Source organism: Labrus bergylta, chromosome 2, assembly GCF_963930695.1.
Source record: "Labrus bergylta chromosome 2, fLabBer1.1, whole genome shotgun sequence".
Lineage (NCBI taxonomy): Eukaryota > Metazoa > Chordata > Actinopteri > Labriformes > Labridae > Labrus > Labrus bergylta.
Genome location: NC_089196.1, coordinates 4,018,612 through 4,034,335, shown reverse-complemented (window position 1 = coordinate 4,034,335; position 15,724 = coordinate 4,018,612). Strand labels below are relative to the sequence as shown.

Genomic DNA, 15,724 nt, shown 5'->3' with positions numbered 1-15,724 from the left:
ATTTTTTTAATCTTGGTTATCAAAAAAGGTTGAAAGCCAAGATTGCGATGTCCATTGTCCTTTAGGGTTTGCAGGTTTACCTAAGCTTGAGCTCATCTATGTTGAACTCTCTTTGTTGTAGACTCCTCAGAGCCTGAACCTTCAGAGGTTTAACGTCAGGATTACTAATGGGAACATTCATCTGCTCTACAGGGAGTGTTACAATTATTTATGCTATAATGTCAAATTGAATCTGAATGGAGTTCATATAAACTTTAACATCAGTTTTTCTATAAGCAGAAGGTGGTTTGGTTATAATTTAGATCTTGGGGTTTTTGGAACTTAGCTCAGCCAGCGAGGATGAACCAAGATAGAAAGAGTATAAAACTCATAGGGCTGATTTACTGACAGGTTGAGAGTGTTAAAACATGTATGAACTTAATATCACCTGGAAACAGAAGTGCAAGCTGATCTACTAACAGCACAAACTTTTGAATGTGCAAGGGAACAAGCATTGTCCATTTTTAATCATTTTCAATATGGGGCTCTTCTACCCACAGTGTGTTATCAAGGCGGCTGGGAAGTGCAAATCAAACTTACTAAGTGTGAAAAACTTTTAAAAAGCTTGAGACAAATTTACATTTTATAAAACAGAATGACAAAAGCGAAACACTTTTACAGAGGACAAAGCAAATTAACAAGATGAGAAACACTTTATGACAAATGTTCAAGTGGCAGAACACTTTTACCAGTCCACAAACTCATTTACAAACCACAGAATCTTGACGGAAAGGGAAGTGACCATGAAGTGACTGAGTGAGCGGTTAATTAGTTTGTTTCAGCAGAAAGACTGCATTAACTGTCTCAGGTCTGTTCCACAGAACGAATAAAACATCATTCCATCATTTTAAACTCTAACGCATTTTGCACAATCTTACTTCAAAACAAACAAAAAGACCCTTCACTCAATCACTTCCAGGCCACTTCCACAATTGGTACATCCCCTTGCCATCTTGATTCTGTCGTTTGTACATTTGTCCCAGCGCGCTTAAGTGTTTCACATCTTGTAAATTTGTTTTCTAAAATGTAAATTAATTCTCTCATTCTGTTTTATAAAATGTAAATTTCTCTCAAGCTTTTTTTAAAGTGTTTCACACTGTGTAAGTTTGGTTTGCACTTCCCAGCCACCGTAGGTTCTTAGTTGATCACCGGCAAAAAACGCACAGGAACAGGAAGTGTAATACTCTTTACGTTGGATCTTAGTAAATCAGGCATATTGTGTAATATGAGCTTAAGTGCAACAGTGTAAACATTGAAGATCAGGTTATTAGAAAGTACACATCTCAAAATGATCTGAATGTAACAACACAAAGAGCTTGAACTGTGAAAAGCATCCAGTAAAAGGTAAAAGATGATCCTTCTGTTTGTCTGTCAGACTATTAATTCTCTAAAGGCAACAGTTGATATGAAGCATGTCGCAAGCAACACACCTGCCTCTCAGTCTGTAGTCCGGCTTACACATCATGGGTTTGTATGGAGTGTCTCGTCTTTAGTCTGCTGAGCTAACGTGAGCTGTACCTGGGTCTCCGGGGTCTGCAGCACCGGGCTCTCTGACAGCTACTACTAGAAGCATGTTGTTGTTTAGCTCGCTACTTCGTTTTTCTTCCTGCACACAGACTACAACTCACTGCTTTAGTCTTGTCATTGAACTCGAGCAGGGAAAATGATGTCAGTATTTACGTGACAGAAAGCTAACGGCTGAATGATCCATGAGCCAGATGAGCTCACAACATGCACTTCTTATATACACATCACATCGTTTGCATTTCAAGTAGCTGGGAAGAAACCACGGACAAATGTCGAGAGTGAAAAGAGCCCATAGAACACCACGAGGAAAGATTAAACTTCCCCACGGCCCGCAGCACTGCATTATGGGTACATCAACTACTGCCAAAAATATTCAGCCGCCATATGGACTCGTAATGTTTGTGAGGCTAAATATGATGAGTTCTTCCATGATCAGATGTCAGAGCATGGTGGATGGAGCTGAGGTATCTGCATGCACCAGACTGTCTTGGTTTCAAGGTCCTGCATCAAATCCCATCCCATTTGAACAGGCCCTGGGGTTAATGTCTCTCAAGCTGTTCCACCATCACACCCTGCGTCTGGTGTTGTATCGTTAAGTGTGTGTATATAACAGATAAAGCTACTTGGTCTTTGTCAGGATTAAGACAAATATCTTAAAATGTTTTTGACGTTTTGGGAAAGCACTTGTATTCTTTGTTTCCAGAATTGTGACCTGTCAGGATGACCCCCATGTCTTTACAGAGACAGGATGTGTTTCAGTTGGTTGAGCTTCAACTCACAAATCACTACTTATGAACAGGCCCGCCCGCAGAAATGTCTGGGCCCCTGACAGGCCCAGTGAATGTGCCCTCCCAGGATATGATTTAAATCAACGTGTGCACATTCGATCAGTCGTGTTAGCGCTAGCCTCCTGGCTAACTCGCTCCCATTAGCCTTTGGAGCCGACTGAAATAAGTTTGTTAAAAGTTCTTGTGGGGTTAAATGCTTTAGTCTGCTTCCTCCTTTTCTTCTTCCTTTTTTCTGACATCTTGACTTTGTGCAGGTACTGGAATGGCTATACTCATTCCGACATATAGTGTTGTAGTCATGACAACACTAACTGAGACTAAGACATACCCGAGACCAGAGTGCTCAGAGATCAAGACAAGACCAAGACATTTAGGGATCGAGCCCGAAACAAGACCAAGACCATATATATCAATGAAAAATTGTAACCGTAACAACTGGAAGGTTACGGACGTAACCAGAGGATAAAACTACAAATGAATTGTTTGAAAGTCTTCTTTAAAAAAGAGGTGTTTTCCTTCTGATCAAAGTAATAACTTGGAAAAATAGCCTTTCAGTGGTGGTGGTGGCCTTTCAAAATCTGGAGTCCACTTCAGACTAAGACCGGGACATGAACGAGTAAAAATTATTTCAATTACGAGACCAGACCAGGACCTTCAAAAAGCGGTTTCGAGACCAAGACTGATTTCGAGTACTACAACACTGCTGACAGAACTGGAGAAAGAGTGTCACATCATTTTAGGAAGAGGGGGTTTACATTTTGGAAACAGACGGCACTTTACTGAAGCAACAATAAATACAACGTGTGTTTTTGTTGCTTTAGGGGGTGATGGTATTTTTACAATATGCTCATTGTTGCTTAAAATAAGGACGGACCATGTTTTGTTTTGTTGACCTCAATGGGCCCTCCTCTTGAGCTTTCTCCTTTATGGGCCGCCTTGCTTATGAAACCTCTTAACTACCTCCCCCACCCCTCCATGTAGTGGGCAGAAGTTTGTCTCTCCTCTTAACCTTAACCCTCTATGCATAACACCAGCTCCCAAACAGACAAGATCGCAAAACTTACTCAAAATTATGATTTACTCTTTTTTATTGTATCCAAGTAAAACGCAACATAACCTGATTTGCAGATACAATTCATTTTTTTGTATTATGGGATGCCAGTTTCTAAGTCAGGACAAAGGCCTAAACTGACGAGGTAAGTCTAGGAAAGGAGTTGTTTTTGGATCCCCACATTTAGAAATGTGTTTACAGAAATCCTTTGCAGAATCCTTTGATGGAATTATTAGTATTAAAAGACAACTTCTGCAATATTGGATTAAATGAATTTAAACATTAATCACACCCAGGCATACGAATATTGGTGAAAATGCCATTATAACCATTCATGGGGGGCACCGGTTGGCCTAGCGGTTGGTTGGCGCATCACATGTACAGAAGCTGTTGTCCTCGAGATGATCAGCCTGGGTTCAAATCTGACCTGTGGCTCCTTTCCTGCATGTCATTCCCTTCTCCCTTTCTCTCCCTGGTTTCCTACACTATCTACTCTCCTGTCTAAATACCAGAACAAAAACAATCAGTCCTGGTCATATTCACTCTTGCAACACTGTCAGAAGTGTGAATGTGTGATCAGTATTATCAGGAGTAGAGCAGAGCGTGAGGAAACATAATGAACACTTACATAAGTGTCATTGAACTTTCCATAACCCCCCCATGTTCACCTCAAGCCGACACAAGACCCTGTTTTGCTGTGAACTGGGCCAACCCGAGGGCATCATCAATCCCGCACCTCCATTAGTTGATCCCTTCTGGGCCGACTCCGCGCTGCATCGTGAGGTGGAGATGTGTTATCCATCTTAACACACAGCCAGCTAGCTGTGGTCATGTTTGGTCTTGTACCTCCCTCCCAAGGACAGCTGGGATCAGATCCAGACTCCCTTGCAGCCCTTAACAGGATGAGCAGAGCAGATAATGGATGGGTGGGTTTTTTGTTATCAGCTTAACCCTCTCTCCTTCTTTATGTATCGTTATGTTACAGTTAACGGAGGCTGGGATGAATGGAGCGAATGGACTGAATGCAGCAGCCAGTGCAGGAGGCAGCGGGGTCGAGACTGCAGCTCTCCAGCACCCAGACACAGTGGCAGGATGTGTGACGGGAACAGTGAAGCCACGGAGAACTGCACAGACGGACTGTGTATCCAGAGTAAGGCTTATTGACCCTTTGACAACATCATCACCGTCATCATGTGTACGTCATTGTGATCATCAACACTACACCTACATGGAGCATTTACAGGTCTATCTGAGCAGGAAGTGTGTAAGGGGAACATGACCCACTTGGGACGTCAGCGCTCTTTCTCCCGTGTGCTGCTCACATGACGACTGACCATTACTCATAGTGAATATAATGAGCAGTAAGAAGTGTGAACCGATGACACTTCAGTGATACTAGATGTTTGGACTGAAATGTCCTCCAACAGTTGGGGTCATTTTACTGAAGTGAACACTAGCCCAGAACTTCCACCAGATGCATGTGCATTGTGTGTTCAGCTCCAGTCTGGAGAGCGCAGCTGAGAGTGCTGAGACAAAGGAATTCCCGTGGTGGACAGATTCACTTGTGACGCGCAAGATAATATGATGCATGTTGTATAAATCTGTATAAAACCATTTAAAGCACATAAACAAACACACATACAATCATTGTTCTGAACTGTCAATACTGAGTCTTTTATTCTGAAAATAAATGGATGTTTTAATTGAGTGTAGCATTAGTTCAGGCAGGCCACGGAGTCATGCTCTATCATGCCAGAGTTCGCAAGCCTCATCAGCTGATGGCCAGCTGATTTGCTTCAAAGTGTCCTATTGGCCAAATAGTTCTTATGCCGCCTTATTTAAACTGCTCTAGCCTGCCTGTTCTTTGCTGCTCCCTCTGTAACATGGGCGGTTCTAGGCAGGGGCCAACAGGGGCCAGTGCCCCTGTAACACTGAGCTTGGTCCCCCCTGTGGGCACCCCTCCAAAAGGAAGAGCCCCCCCTAATAACACATACACAGTATTTGACTCAACAACCGGACTCACAATCTAGTATTAAATACTGTTACTGAAACAAATATAAATCATAGTATTTAATGATGGGTGCTATTATTTGGCATAATATATATATATTTTTTTTTTAAAGAGATCATCTTTGTCTATTTTTCACCTGAGTTTAATGTTCCCCTCTGACAAAACAACTGGCCCCAGTTTGGTCCCCTCAGTAAAAGTGGTCTAGAACCGCCACTGCTCTGCAAACCGCATTTGCAAGCTGCATTTGCGTCCCTCCTCCTCCTCCCCACCTCCTCCTTTTCTGCTATTCTGACTTCATCAATGTCATGCTTGTCATTGATGCTTGCTCTGTTGGGGTTTGCTGCTTCTCTTCCTGCCTTATAGCTTTCCTTGAATGCACGGGAAGGACAGGGAGATCCCTCACAGAGCCATACCGCCAAATATATATATAACTGCGTCAAGTATCCTTCTTGAAGTGGTCCTGACTGAACTGTAGTTTCGGTGTCTGACTTCCCGTCCCGCTCGATCTTTTCTTTGGTAAATTGATGCGCCGTGCTCCGGTATCTGGCAAAAATAGAAACCTTGCATATCTGCTGCATAGGACTCCGGACCGCCAGAGCTGAGACGCAGTGCAGCGGAACCAGTGGAAGCACACACATTAAATACAGTGAAAACCAGCTCTGCTGCCGGAACGGAGCGGAGACGGACTGAACACGCATCTGGTGGAATTTAGGCTTAGTGCAATGTGTAAACAAGATATACAAAACGTTTAGTTTCATAAAAAATCTCACAGTTAGTAAAGAAGAGGAGACACCAGGAAATAAATATACATCACAGGTTCCAGGAACACAGGTAGGAAGCTTCAGTGTCCATGACATGGCAACCTGTGTGAGCATCAACTAGGAAGAAGAGGCAAGGGGAGACAGCTCTCACTAATGTTTTGAATTTGGACTGCAGTACCTGTTTTAAACACTAGGTGTCAGAGTTACATATTGCTCCTTTAATCACAAAACATAAGAGACAAAAAAATGAATGAAAGTATTTAAAGACGTGAGAGAGTCGAATTGAAAGGTTTGTTTCAATTAGATACTTTATTCATTCATTAAATTAATGATTTTATTGAGGAGCTCTCCCCTTAACCCTTAATGTGTCGGTAAGAGATGTGGCGCTGCTTCCCGACCTGCAAGCGCCGCTTCACTGTCAGCAGTCCCCCCATCGTATCTGTTACTGGTAGCAGCCGTCATCATTTTACATTTTGACAGCTTGTGGTTCAATCTGAAAAGTTATTTGTTTGTATTCTTTTGGTTTGTGTTTTCTATAACTTCGATACATATGTTGACAGGAGAAGTGAGAGAGCATGGCAGCATGCTGCTCAGCATTAGTTTTTAATGCAATAGGGCAGAGGTGCAGCTTTGACTGTGTTCAGGTAGGCTTGATGCACTCATGTTCATTTGAGTAAAGAAGTCGGGCGTGTCTGAGCCGGGCGTGAGAGCAAAGAAAGCTCAGCTGGTGCACTCGGCTCCTGATGCTGCGTCTTAGACCACAACTTGTTAGTGACTTCACAGAGAACTCGACCGCCTTCATCACCACTTTCTCTCCTCTGTGTCTCCTTCTATCTCTCTGTCTTTGCAGATCAAAAGCTGCTACATGACGTTAATCCTCAAAGTGAGTTGTCTTCTGTGGATTTCTCTCATCATCAGCCCCCTCAGACGCCCTCCCCCCACCCTCCCACCTGCAATTACTATGAAATGCCCTCAATTACGGTTGCAACAGATGACATTTCCTTCAAGTTTTAAGTCGGCAGGAAAAGAAGTGAAGTCTGAAGAGTGGTGAAGTCAGACAAATGAAAAATAAGATAACCACCTTTTTTTGTTTCTTTTTGATCCAAGCACTTCCTGTTTTAACCGGGCAAGAGCTCATTATACATTCATGTCATTATTTATATCATGACAGCCGTGACATCCCAGCTGCGTTTTCTACGTTGAGCCAGGAGATATATCAGTTGTGACAAGCGAACATGTGCTATGCTGTGAAAGATTAATGAGATGTAATCATTGCAAATTAGGTAATTTAACCATTTTTTCCGGGGTTGTCCTTCCATTCCTGTGGCAGCTTTCAATCACCTGCCGGAGTCAGCCGGAGTAAGTGATTGTCAGGTGTTAGCCCAAGTGTTTTTATTAGCCTGTCAAATTAGTGCAAGTGTCGCGCCTGCTGCATTACTCACCACTTCTTTCCACAATCTCACCCTCTTACTTTATTCATTATGTCATCATTACACACAAAAGGGACCCTCTTTTGTGTGTAAACAGGGAAATTGGAATACAGGAAATAGGACCCAAAATGCAGACGTGGGAGGCAGAGCTGGTGCAGTGCAATTACTTCAATCATAACGCTGCAGCAGGGTTTTTCCTGGCTCCAAATGAGGACGGTGTTGGTTCCTTTCCCACCTCGTACATGTGCAGATGTACCGTGCACACTGACTCAACACTTCTACAGACAACATTAGGGACTCTAATAATTGTGCAATTAAAGAAAGGACTTATCTTATATTAAAACCTTATTTATTGTACAAATGAATGTGCCCATAAACTAAAATTAATACAACATAAAAGCTAATGTGTTCATTTTCACAGTTAGAGAAAAAATGTATTGATTTTAGCCTATGGGATTAATTTGGGGGGGCCTGAGGGTCATCACATTATGATTAGGGAAAGACCAATATGAGATTATTGGGGCTGATACCAATGTCTATATCAGGAAGAGAAAAAAATTAGATACCAGATATCTACGTTCAATCTTTAGAGATAGATATATTTACACATTTATTGTGTTGACCGCTAAAATGCAGTCATCAAATAAATATTTATAATGAAGACAAGATGTTCACTCCACTGGAAATTAACTGTACTGTACGTGCATCACCGCTTCAAACTCTGGAGAGTGATAAGGTTTGTTGTAATCCATATAGCGCCCTCTGCTGGTGACAGAGAACTGCTAGTGAAATCTAACTCAAATGAAATGCTTTTTGACTGGTGAATAAATCTAGTAATATCGGTGCATATGGGAGATAAAATTGGCCGATACAATAGTCACTGGATATGATAATATCGGCCGATATGATCAGCTTGCTGAGAAATCGGTCAGGCTCTAATTTTGAGCATCAAACACTGTAATTCTTGTATTCTGGTGTATTTTTGTGCACCAATTTGACAAAAAATCCCCCTTTATTTTTGCAAAATGGGAATTATGTCATGTATATTATCAATATCTGGTACTTCCTGCGTGGATGTTGTCATTCACATGGAGTCTGACGATGAACATGAGAGAGAGAGAGTAGTTGACTTCTTCATTTCAGCAGTTTTCTCACCTCACAGAAATATTAATCTGACAGATTTTAACATCGTTCACGTTCTATATTTGTACTGCTGAAAACTGAAAACAGTTTTTAAAATGTGGAGCTGACTCCACGACTTGTTGATCCCGACTGTGTCATCTATTATGAACTCTTTTGTCTCTTTTGTTGTTTGGCTGCACCGGATTGTTTACGATCAGAGGCGCTGCTTCTCAGCAAGCAAGGCAGGCAACTGCTTGGGGCCCTTTTAGGGGGCCCCTGAGGGCTGACAAACTTAAAACCAAAGCAGCAGCACAAAATGTGCAAATTTTGCAATTATAGTAAAGAGCCTCCCTAAGGGGGCCCCATCTGACACCACTCACTCTTGTTGCCCTGCTAAGCATTGCATGCCTTATTGCTGTAAAAACTAGTTTGTCAATGAGTCAACAAAGAAAAAGGAAGAGGAATTATCCGTCTATAGGAGAGAGAAAGAAACAGGGAAAAAAAAGTCATAGTGGTGATGAACACCAATTGGAGGGCCCCCCAATTCATTTTTACCATGGGCCCCAACAGACTCTAGAATATCTACTGATGACGATACAGCACCGCCGCCATTATTGCACTAACTACTTCATGCCAGGGGCAGAACACAATTAGACAAAGGTGACCACCTCCAAATGGAATGCAGGAAAAACCCTGTGTAAGGCTGACATGCGTCAAAACAACTAAAGGAAGTTAAACTATTCAACCAGTCTTTATCAGGGACAGGTTTTATGTGTCTCCAGCTGTAATTTGAGACTAAGCCATCATGTGAATACCAACTTTTATAACTTTAGCTTTTCTTTTTTGTGTGCTTCAGGTGTGGACAGCTCCAATGATGTGGCTTTGTACTCGGGCCTGGGAGCTGGAATCATCGCTGTGGTCATCCTCGTAGTGGCAGTTATGCTCTACAGGAAGAACCACAGCGAGTACGGTGTGGATGTCATCGACCCCTCTGCACTGGCTGGGGGTTTCCAGTCCTTCAACTTTAAGACAACAGGACAAGGTAAGGGGGAGTGCAGACATCTCCACGCTGACAGAAACACTGACAAAGACCAAAGGGCAGCGCCATCAAAGACCTCCTGATCAGGGGCACCATGTTGATAGATGGCATGTGTTGGCTTTGGGCACCAAACCCTGCAACCTCTTTTTATACATTTCAGAGTCAAGGAAGGGACCTGTCCTTCTATTTTGACAAACCTCCTCCGCCTTTATGATGCAGCAGGAGATTACCAACCTGTACAAGAGACCAGAGGCCTGTACTATGGAGCAGGGTGAACACTTTGCAGTACTAAGATGGGGATCACTTCTTACCAGGGTAGATCACCGTGGTAACTTAGGTTTAACACCTGACCTGCTCTGGAGAAGGTCAGGATAATAGGTCAGACTGTATGACACACCGCCTACTGACCAATCAGACTCTTGACCACAGAGCTCTGTGAGCAGATGATATGGGGGCGGCTGTGGCTCAGTTGGTAGAGTCGGTAGTCTCTCAACCGGAAGGTTGGGGGCTCGATCCCCATCTCCATGTGTCCTTGGGCAAGACACTTACCCCCAAGTTATTCTCGCTGCTTAGTCGGTGGCGTATAAATGTGTATGAATGTATGACATGCGGTGTAAAAGCGCTTTGAGTAGTCAGAAGACTAGAAAATAACTTTACAAGCTCAAGTTCATTTACAGTTTGTCATCATAAGAAGGGAGGGTTGAGGAAGAGCACAAGACTTTAAAGTAATCATCCAACAACAGAGACTCATTAAAACACTGAAGCCTTTTATGTTTGTATGATTTTGATGTAAGATGAACGACTCATTGCTTTCATTTTTGTTTTCGTTCATTTCTACATGCCTTATAACTGGCACTGTGGCTGCAGCTGTAGTATTACATTTGACACTGAATAGAATAGTTTAGTTTTGTCATATGCATTCAAAGATGCAGTATACAGTCAATGCAATGAAAAGAAAAGCGTTTTAGCCAGACACTCTCTCACTCTTTCATCCCTCTAATGTATAGTAATACTAATAAATGGTTTGCAGTGTGTCTCCATTTCCTGCGCCATCTTAGTGTGATTGTAAGACATCCCACAAAAGAAAATACTCGTTTAAGGGAATAACCGGAACTCTAAACCTAGATCTATGATACACTAATGATGGTGAAGTGATATTATAAGCCTGTACCCATGTTTAGTTGTTGAATCTTAAATTGCTAATTAACATTGGTGATATTTTAATGTATCCTCATGCAGTGTTGAGAGGTTTTATGTTGGATATTTTTCTGCTCTGTTTACCCGAAGGCCCTGCTAGGGACAAGAGTTGGAAATGAAAATGATGTGCAGCACATCAGTGTCATGCTTTGTATTGAAACGATGTTAAACTGCATCGTCCCTGTTAAATAAATACATTCAAGTCAAGACAATAATTTACAAATTCTCACAGTGCCATTATATTTCTGCCAGTTGTTCTTCCTTCTGTTCTCCCTGCAGCTGTGTTGGTTTCAATCTTCTACTTTTCTTTTGACATCGTTTGCTCTAAGTTACAGAGAGCTTACAGCAGACACCTTCATGATCAGGATCTGATATCTGAAGCTACCACCCACTCTAAGTGAAAAAGCTCAAAGTTCCTCTGAGTTTACACAGCGCGTTGATAACCTGCTCGGTGTGACGGTTTATCACGATCTCATTTGTCAGGGTTGGTGAAGCCAGATAACAGAAAGATACTCTGGGTATATTGGACTGGTTTAGGCCGAGCACACCTCCACCCTCCTCCCTCAGATTACTCTGGCTTCAACCACTGAGAGATAAATGGAGGGTGCGGATCAGTAAACATCTATTCAGTTTTTGTTGCTGCAGCAATAAGTTTCATTGGATTTGTGACTGTCCCAATCAGACTCCCAGCAGTCATTTATGTGTCACCTCTGGGTTAGCACAAGTGGTACCAAGTGGTGATCCATCCTAACCACTGCTGTGACAGTATCATGAGGCAGACTGTGAGAGGCAACGATTACAGGCAGCAAAGCTCCTTCTGATTGGAGGAGTGTGAGAAAAACTTGTTTGATGGATGATTGTTTGAGCTTGATCTACATCTAGCAGGACATCAGCCAAGCTAGCCAAGGGTCCCAATAAAATGTAGAACACCTCCTGAGCTCCAGTTTGTTTTAGAAATGGTTGAAAAAGTGTGTCATGTTGGCCCCCACTGTCATGAATGTATTGTCAACCGCTTACTGCAGGCATTTAACTCCAATAGTTTACGATTCATTTCAAATCAATTCCTTCTTTATGTGATCATTGTGACGAGACAAAAACAATCTTAAAGGATTTTTCCAGCTTGCAGCTGGCTCTCTGCTACTAAGCGGTTGTCAGGCAGAGTGCTGAATACCTGACTCTGTCTCTCCACATTACCTCTCCTTCTCAGTGATTTTTAATCAGAAGCCCAATTCCAAACCTATCCCTCAAGGTATTCAACCCGAGGTACATTTCATTAACTTCTCTCATCTCACCACTGCCGTTCCATTTTCGCTGCGCCATTCTTAAAAGATGCACACTCGAGCGATAATCAGATCTTTCTCCACTCGACCGGAGGGGTGAAAATCCAGCAGTGATCGAATGTCAGCGGTGGAGAGGTAATGTCCACGATGGTGCTGTGGGCTTGAGCCTCCACGGAGCAGCAGAAGGTCTCAACATGGCATTGCTTTGTATCATTTTTTTAAAGCAGGTGAGCTGACAGATTTCAGCCCTGCCAATGTTTTTTTACTCTAATAATGCTTTAATTTGATTAATTAATCCCTTTGAAAAAACACACCAATAAAATAATCCAGATTTATTGCACTCTGACGCCGTACTACATCATATAACTGTCTGAAACAGTTTTCTGATGAAATGTTTGTAAATGCATCTCAAAACTTTAAATGCAATGATTGAGTTGCAACATTTCTGCTTTTGTATAAAACTAACTGTGGCTGTTTTAAAAGCTTAAAAAAAGTTTTTATGAGATCAGGTTATCATGAGGCATGAGGTATGACAGACTTAAAAATCCACACTGAAGTAGTGGATGAAGAAACAGACTCCATTATACGATGTTATAATGAGAATATTTGCCTTTATATCAATGCTATGTGTAGTTCAGAATCACAACATCAACTAAAGAGTGGAGAACAACATACTGACAAACAGAAAACATAATGCAGCCGTTTAATAATGTGCACGGAGATCGTAGCGATCGCATGTATACACTCTATGCACTGTACAGCAGTAACAGGAAATAAACGTCACCACCCCCTCCCACTGGCTCGAGGTGAATTCTCCTGATTATATCCTGCCACGTTCTCACATCAGCTCACTCGAACTTGTTGCAGAAAAAATCCTAGGAGGCTGCAGGAGAAACTCCGGGTGAATATCGAGTGAAAGATTTGGCTGTTTGCATTCACACATACAGCTCCTCTGTCAAATATGATATCAGGAGGTTTTTTTTTACAAGGATGAGAGCCCTGATAGAGAGAGAGTCAGACGAAAGGATACACCAGATAATCAAGAGCGATGCTTTTTGCATACACCGGCAACCCAGAACAAGAATCCCAGGGTTGTGTGTGTGTTCAGGGGGATGATCAGATTTAAGTATTTAAACACTTTTAGGCTATAAAAACATTTTTTTTTAATTTAGGAGTTCCAAATAACCAACCAGTATTAGGGTAATGAGGTAGTTCTGCCTGTAATGCAATGCTTCCTGCATGATTGATAAGTGATGTCCATATTAATATTTGTTTGTAATAGTCAGAAGTTACAGCCGTGTGTTTTTCTATCTTTAATAATTGGTGGGTGTGGGAAGTTGGGAAGACAAAGAGAACTGAAAAGGTGAAAAACAAGTCAAACCCCACAAAGCCTAAAATGCCCATCACAAATCACTCTGCAGCATAATTAATGATTTTCCTAAAAATAAAACAACATTAGCCTCCTGCCTTGCACCCCTCGCCAGGCAACAGCTGGGCAGCAAGGACTCACTGACTTCACTGTTATCTTGGCACGGCTCGTTCAGGGGCACCACACAGGTCTGCCAGATCAATGCAGCAGGCTCCGCGCTGCATTTGGCAGCGTAGACACATCTAATGGTCACAGCTGAAGACCCCCTCCATGGGCTGCTGGGTCCATACTGGGAGCTGAAAGACTCTCCTCAATTACAGAGCAGTCACCTACACCCCTCCTGGCCCTCGCTCCTGTCCTTCGTAAGGACAACTGGGTGTCCAGAGGAGCTGACTCCAGCAGATGTGTTATGGAGATCAAGCTGTGTGTGTGCTTGGTAATTAAATCTAACGCTCTGACCGTGGCTCTGTGCCCTGGACCTTCTGTCCAGGTTATGCTCCTATACCTGTGATGTACTGCTCCCCGGCCCGGACGCGTCTTTGTAATTGGTGCTGGAGCTTCACAGGTTAGCTGCAGAAAAAAACGAGCAGATTGTACAAAAAAATGTGACCCTTAAACCCTTTATGAATAAGATCGACCTTAACCTGACCATAATGAGGAGTACCATAACACTTTACATAAAAGCTGATCCCAAGCCAAGTCTCATTTGCAGCCTCATTACCTTGAAAGTGGGGATATTGTGTACCATGTTATTAAAGTAGAATGTGATGATTAGCAGAACATCCAAACCCAATATTTGATTAAACCAGCACAAAGACAGTATGTCCAATGCTTCAAGTTTTTTGCATTCTTTTAGAAATTAAATGCCCAATTTGAATTTGATGCCAATGACATTCAATCAGGAGATTCTTAAAGAGGACATATTATCCCCCTCCTCCATCTTTTCAAACAGTCCCTTGTGGTCTAAATGAAACATCTGTGCTGTGCTTTGGTCAAAATATGAGATGAGATGAGATGAGATGAGATTCAACTTTATTGTCATTACACATATACAAGTATAGAGTAACGAAATGAGGTTTGGCATCTCACCAAAAGTGCAAATAAGCAGAAAGTGCAAGAGTCTGTGCTATGTACAGTAATTCTGTGCTTAATGGGTTAATGGGATGCTATAAATATAAATAAATGCTATAAATAAGTAATGCTACAAAATAAGTGTATTGTTAGGATTATAATATACAGATTAACGTGCAGTGAGCATGCTATACTAATAATATACAGATTAAGGTGCAGTGAGCATGCTATACTAATAATATACAGATTAAGGTGCAGTGTGCATGCTATACTAATAATATACAGATTAAGATGCAGTGAGCATGCTATACTAGTTTACAGATAAGATAAAGAATATGGACATAATATGAACATACTATAATACAATAATACAGATGGATGAGAGATGTGTGTGTGTGACCAGGAGGAGTGGTGGGGGGATGATGGGTGTGAGGTGATATGCAGGGGAAAGGGGGGGGGGGGGGGGTCAGCAGGGGGCGGAGAGAGAGAGGAAGAGAGAGAGAGAGACAGAGTTCAGAGTTCGGGGGGTAGAGTTCAGTAGAGAAACAGCTCTGGGGAAAAAGCTGTTCCTCAGTCTGCTGGTTCTGGTCCAGAGGCTTCTGAAGCGCCTGCCGGAGGGCAGGAGGGTAAACAGTCTGTGGGCAGGGTGGGAGGAGTCTTTAAGGATGCCATGAGCTCGCCGCAGACAGCGTGTTCTTTGGACATCCTCAATGGCAGGAAGTGGACACCTTGTGATGCGCTGGGCGGTTTTTACCACCCGCTGTAGCGCCTTACGGTCTGCGACAGAGCAGTTTCCGTACCAGACTGAGACACTGCTGGTCAGGATGCTCTCGATCACACAGCGGTAGAAGTTCATCAGTACAGCTGAAGACAGGTGGTGTCTCTTCAGTGTCCTCAGGAAAAAGAGGCGTTGATGAGCCTTCTTAACCAGACTGGAGGTCTGAATCTAGGAACATGAATCAAGCAGCAGAGGAGGTCTGTGACCCTGTATAAACCAGCTCTCTCAGAACGCTCTGTTTTGGTGTGTGTGTCTCTTTGA

At 42.6% G+C, this 15,724-nt stretch overlaps 1 protein-coding gene across 2 annotated transcripts in view; it reads left to right on the top strand.

Moving 5' to 3' along the window:
- The window catches only part of unc5db (unc-5 netrin receptor Db), a 144,382-nt gene that overhangs the window by 97,600 nt on the left and 31,058 nt on the right, over positions 1 to 15,724 (top strand). Inside the window, exons 7-9 of one of the 2 annotated variants that reach the window (XM_065962947.1) lie at positions 4,391 to 4,555; positions 7,028 to 7,060; positions 9,586 to 9,771. In XM_065962947.1, coding sequence (XP_065819019.1) covers positions 4,391 to 4,555; positions 7,028 to 7,060; positions 9,586 to 9,771 — 384 coding nt within the window. The remainder of the gene's footprint in view (positions 1 to 4,390; positions 4,556 to 7,027; positions 7,061 to 9,585; positions 9,772 to 15,724) is intronic. The other variant, XM_020648854.2, reaches the window with a different exon arrangement.